Genomic DNA, 5,905 nt, shown 5'->3' with positions numbered 1-5,905 from the left:
TTTCCTTACAGGGGTACGAGAGAAGCGTGAGAAGTGTAAAGGCTAGCGTAGTCTAGTTACTTTAGACTTTGTTTTGAATTTTGGTTTTGTACTCGCGCTATTCCTAGAATGGAACATTTTGGTACTTGGATTGTATACTTTTGAACTAGTTTAAGATATCGAGACTTTGTACCCTGAATTCGATCAATGTAAATTATAAGCTTGAATTGTGAATGTTATCTATGGTTCATGGTTGTGTGCACGTGATTCGAGTGAGTGAGTCCTGGCGAGAGCTGGGCAGGCGGTCCGCCGAACCCTCTGGTACGCCTTAGGGGGAGGTGGGGTCGTCACAGGTGGTATCAGAGCCTAGGTTATGATTGATCTAGGTAGATTGAGTGCTTGATATGATAGGCTAGGGTTTTATCCTTGAGTTTAGCCTTTAGCCTTGTTTTCTTCGTGATGCGTACTTACTTTTGCAATGTTATTTGCAAACATAGGTGATGGCGGATGCTGACGCTACCGGGGGTGCGGGGCCGTCCCAGCCCGTACCTACTGACATACCTTCGGACGCTCCTACTGGCGAGCCCTATCTGGAGGGGCCCGTCTCACGCGTGATTACATACCAGGAGATTCCTGGTGGGCCGGTACAGAGGTGGTCCCCAGCGCGCAAGATCCGGCGCTGCGATTGCTGGAAGACCTACTCCTATCCTGACCGAGTGGTGCTCGCTGTGGACGACGAGCGGAGGCGATTGGGTAGCACCAATCGTAGGTGCTATACAGAGATAGATCGTCTTCGAGCTACACTACGAGACCAGGGAGTCCGGATCCGAGAGTTGGAGGCCTCGGTTCTGGAGGAGCAGCAGCGGACCGATGCTTTCCGCGAGCAGGCTCAGATGGCGACTGGATGTCTGATGCGAGTAGTTGGAGATGTACGAGATCGGACTGGTCGTATTCTGACTGAGTGTGAGGCGTTAGTTGACGATGTGCTCCAGGACTTGGCCGGAGATGGCCAAGCGCCTGTGGCTCCTGCCGTTCCCGATGCTCCTGAGGAGGATCCTGAGGAGGACTCGGAGGAGGAGTTGAGTGCGTCTTCGGAGTCAGTTGGGTCGGCGTCTAGCCAGACCACTTGTTAGGATTGAGGTTTGAGGAGTTTTTGTGGGATAGTTAGGGACATAGTGGCACGACACGTCTTCTTTTGTTTTTGTTTTAAACGTGTCACGGTGGATGTAAATATCTTTTGTTCTATGTTCCTTGGCTGTGATAGCCTATGACTATGTGACCTGTTGGCCTGTATATATGACCAGTTTGTTATGTAAATAAAGTGCTTGTTTCTTACGTGTTTACTTGTCTCTAGTTATCTTGTTGCAACGCGATATATGAGTCGTACCTTATCTAGTTATCCTGATTTGGGGCAGGATAGAGCCTTGGAGAGATTCCAGAAATTCTCTCCACCTAAATTCTTAGGAGGACCAGACCCGTATGAGGCTGAGAAGTGGCTTGAGGCCATGATAAATATTTTTACTGCCCTGAACTATACGGAGGAGAGACAGGTTCAATTTGCTGTATTTCAGTTCGAGGGACCAGCTAGGGCCTGGTGGAACGTAGTAAGGGCCAAATGGGAGAGAGAAGGAACTGTATGGACTTGGCTAAACTTTGTACGGGATTTTAACGAGAAATATCTTCCTCCTATTGTCCAAGAGAAACGAGAGGACGATTTCATTAAACTTCGTCAAGGAATGATGAGTGTAACTGAGTATGAGACTCAGTTTACCAAATTGTCTAAATTCGCTCCCGAGCTGATTGCTACGGAGCCAAGGAAAGTACGGAGGTTTATACAAGGGCTAAATGTGGAATTACAGGAAGCCTTAGCGGCAGCTCAGATCAATACGTTTACGGAGGTCTTGGAAAAGGCCCAAAGGATAGAAACTGCTAGGGCCCACATGAAGAATTTCCACGCCAAACGAAAATGAGGATCTAGTGGAGTTCAAGGGTCTGTGCGTAGTGATCAAAATGCACCACCTGCCAAGTCTGGTCGTGGGGCTGGAGGTGGACGGTTTTCGAGCGCATCTAGGGGAGGCGCTCCGAGAGGAGGTACCCAGAGGGGAGGTGCCCAAAGGGGAGGCCCAGTTGGTAGAGGACAAGGTAGAGGAATTCCGCAGGGAGGCCAGACCTCTACTCCCCGAGTAACATGCGGATATTGTGGAAAACCGAACCATACTAAGGATGAATGTTGGAGAAAGGCTCGGAAGTGCCTAAGATGTGGAAGTACGGAACACCAGATAGTCAACTGCCCGATGATTAGTGACACCCAATCGACTGCCAGGTCAAACCCAAAACCGACCAATGCTGGAGGGGCAAGGTCGAGGGTTCCGGCTAGAGTATATTCGCTGGACCAACAATCCGTGCCTGAACCAACGGAGGTGGTAGAAGGTACGATTCCTGTTTTTCACCGGTTAGCCAGAATTTTGATAGATCCCGGTGCTACTCACTCTTTTGTTGATCCTGCATTCATGTTTGGAATTGATTTGAAAGTTGAAAAGTTACCTTATGACTTAGAGGTAAGAACACCTACGGGTAATCAAATCTTGCTGGCAAATGAGGTGTATAAGAATTGTGATATTTGGGTTGGTGAACGAAAATTGGTAGTGGATCTTATTAGTCTAGCCATTAAGGGGTACGATGTTATCCTAGGTATGGATTGGCTAGCTCATTACCATGCTCGGGTAGATTGTAAGATGAAAGTAGTCAAATTTTGTATACCGGGAGAGGCAACTCTAAAGCTTGATGTGAGGGGTATGATAGCCTCTTCTGCGCTTATTTCCGGTATAAGGGCTAGGAAATTGCTTAGTCGTGGGGCTCGTGGTTATCTAGCTTTTCTAATTAATACTCCGGGAGAAAAGATTAAGGTGGAAGACATGCCAGTAATCAGTGAATACCCGGACGTATTTCCGGAAGAGTTGGAGTCTTTGCCGCCCGAAAGGGAGATTGAATTTAAGGTTGATTTAGTACCTGGAACCACTCCCATCTCTAAAACTCCTTATCGTATGGCACCTGCTGAGCTTAAGGAGTTGAAGGTGCAACTGCAGGACTTGCTAGAACGAGGATTTATTCATGAGAGCGAGTCTCCGTGGGGAGCTCCAGTGTTATTTGTTAAGAAGAAAGACGGGAGTTTAAGGTTGTGCATTGACTATCAAGGATTGAATGCAGTAACCATTAAGAATAAGTATCCTTTGCCCCACATCGATGAGTTGTTTGATCAGTTACAAGGGGCTGTAGTGTTTTCTAAGTTGGATCTGCGACAAGGGTACTATCAGTTGAGAATTAGAAAGGAGGATGTGCCAAAAACGGCATTTAATACTCGATATGGGCATTTTGAGTTCGCAGTGATGCCTTTTGGTTTAACCAATGCCCCAGCGGCATTCATGGATTTGATGCATCGAGTGTTCAAACCTTACTTGGATAGGTTTGTAGTGGTGTTCATTGATGATATCTTAGTGTATTCGAGGTCAAGGGAGGAGCATGAACAACATTTGCGGATAGTACTACAAACCCTAAGAGAGCACCAATTGTTCGCTAAGTTCAGTAAGTGTGAATTTTGGTTGGAAAGTGTGGCATTTCTAGGTCACATAATTTCGAAAGATGGCCTTGCTGTAGACCCGGCTAAGTGGAAGCGGCCAGAAAATCCTACAGAGGTGCGAAGTTTTCTAGGCTTAGCAGGGTACTACCGCAGATTTATAAAGAATTTCTCGAGAATTGCAGGACCCTTGACTAACTTGACCAAGAAGCAGGGAAAGTATATTTGGGATGTTAAGTGTGAAAGTAGTTTCCAAGAGCTTAAGAAGCAATTAACTGTGGCTCCAGTTTTAGCTTTGCCTAGTGGAAGTGATTGCTATACGGTTTATACCGATGCTTCGAAAGAAGGGCTAGGATGTGTGTTGATGCAGAGTAGGAATGTGATTGCCTATGCATCTCGGAAATTAAAACCTCATGAGCAGAATTATCCGACCCATGATTTAGAGCTTGCAGCTGTAGTATTCGCTTTGAAGAAATGGCGACATTATCTTTATGGTGTAACTTTTGAGGTTTATACGGATCATAAGAGCCTTAAGTATCTGTTTTCTCAAAAGGAGTTAAACCTAAGACAACGTCGGTGGGTAGAGTTCTTAGAGGATTATGATTGTACAATTAACTACCATCCTGGAAAGGCCAACGTTGTAGCAGATGCTTTAAGCCGGAAAGCTCAACTAGCAAGTTCCCTAGTGAGAGAGTGGAGCCTGTTGGAAGATGTCTGTGAGTGGAAACCCCGTTTAGAATCGAAGAGGGTGATTTTTGGAAATATTGAGGTGAAATCGGCATTGATGGAACGAATCAAAGAGGGTCAAGTGAAGGACCCAATGGTACAAAAGTGGATAGGGAAGATGGAAAAAGGGGAGTTACCTAATTTCAATCTAAGTCCTGCTGGAATCCTGAAGTTTCGAAATCGTGTCGTGGTACCTAGGGATGAGGAATTGAAAAAGGAGATTTTGGAGGAATCACATTGCTCTAGGTATACAGTACACCCAGGGAATAATAAGATGTACCGAGATCTTAGAAGTCTGTATTGGTGGGAAAATATGAAGGCGGAAATTGCCCAGTTTGTGCAAAAATGTCTTACGTGCCAACAAGTAAAAGCTGAACATCAAAAGCCGTTAGGTTTGTTACAGCCTTTAGAGATCCCTGAATGGAAATGGGAGCACATAACGATGGATTTTGTGTCAGGATTGCCACGAACACAAAAGGGGCATGATGCAATTTGGGTAATAGTTGATAGATTAACTAAGACTGCACATTTTCTACCAATGAACATGAAATATCCTTTGGAGAAACTTGCTAAACTGTATATGGATGAGGTAGTGAGATTACATGGGGTACCAGTGAATATCGTATCGGATAGAGACCCCAGGTTTGTATCCCGATTTTGGCAGAAATTACAAGAGACTCTAGGGACTAAATTGAGTTATAGTACAGCATATCATCCGCAAACTGATGGACAATCTGAGAGAACTATCCAAACTCTTGAGGATATGCTGAGAGCCTGTATTGTGGATTTTAGAGGAAGTTGGAGTCAATACTTAACTTTGGTTGAGTTTGCGTATAACAATAGTTATCATTCTTCTATTCAAATGGCCCCATATGAAGCATTGTATGGACGAAGATGTCGATCTTCAATCCATTGGGAGGAAGTAGGAGAGAGAAAAATTATAGATCCGACCACAATACCATGGGTTGAGGAAGCGTATGAGAAAGTAAAAATGATTCGCCAGAGGCTTCAAACAGCCCAAAGCCGTCAGAAAAGCTATGCCGATCATAGAAGGAAAGACTTGGAGTTTGAAATGGGGGACAAGGTGTTTCTTCGGATTACACCATTAAAAGGAAAGATCAGATCAGAAAAAGGGAAAAAGTTGCAACCACGATATATAGGACCTTTCAAAGTATTTCAGCGAATAGGAAAAGTGGCTTATCGACTTGAGCTACCAGTTAGTTTGTCGAGGATCCATGACGTTTTCCATGTTTCTTTGCTTAAGAAATATCATCCGGATCCAACTCACATTTTGCCACCTGAAGATGTTGAACTTGACGAGTCCCTAACCTATGAAGAACGACCTATTCAAATACTGGATCGAAAGGTGAAGGACCTGAGAACCAAGCAGATTCCTTTAGTAAAGGTTCTGTGGAAACATCATGAAGTGGAAGAAGCAACTTGGGAACTAGAAAAAGACATGCAAGAGAAATACCCCGACCTGTTCACGACTAAGGGGAACGAATTTCAGGAGGGCGAAATTCTTTTAAGGGCAGAATAGAATGTAGGACTCGCAAAATTCCTTTGTATTCTTTCTCAAAAATCCCTTTTATGTTGAAAATTATTAGTTTATCAAAGGGCACTACA

The 5,905-nt window shown here is 44.8% G+C and overlaps 1 protein-coding gene across 1 annotated transcript; it reads left to right on the top strand.

The window, feature by feature from the left end:
• Nucleotides 1–1,355: 1,355 nt before the first annotated feature.
• Nucleotides 1,356–1,949, top strand: LOC113755441. The gene has a single exon (XM_027299445.1). It carries the CDS (start codon nt 1,356–1,358, stop codon nt 1,947–1,949), a length of 594 nt encoding a protein of 197 aa, XP_027155246.1.
• Nucleotides 1,950–5,905: the final 3,956 nt, after the last annotated feature.

Source organism: Coffea eugenioides, unplaced genomic scaffold, assembly GCF_003713205.1.
Source record: "Coffea eugenioides isolate CCC68of unplaced genomic scaffold, Ceug_1.0 ScVebR1_1483;HRSCAF=2339, whole genome shotgun sequence".
Taxonomy (NCBI): Eukaryota; Viridiplantae; Streptophyta; class Magnoliopsida; order Gentianales; family Rubiaceae; genus Coffea; species Coffea eugenioides.
Note: the sequence above shows the minus strand (reverse complement) of the source record. Positions and strands in the feature narration are given on the sequence as shown.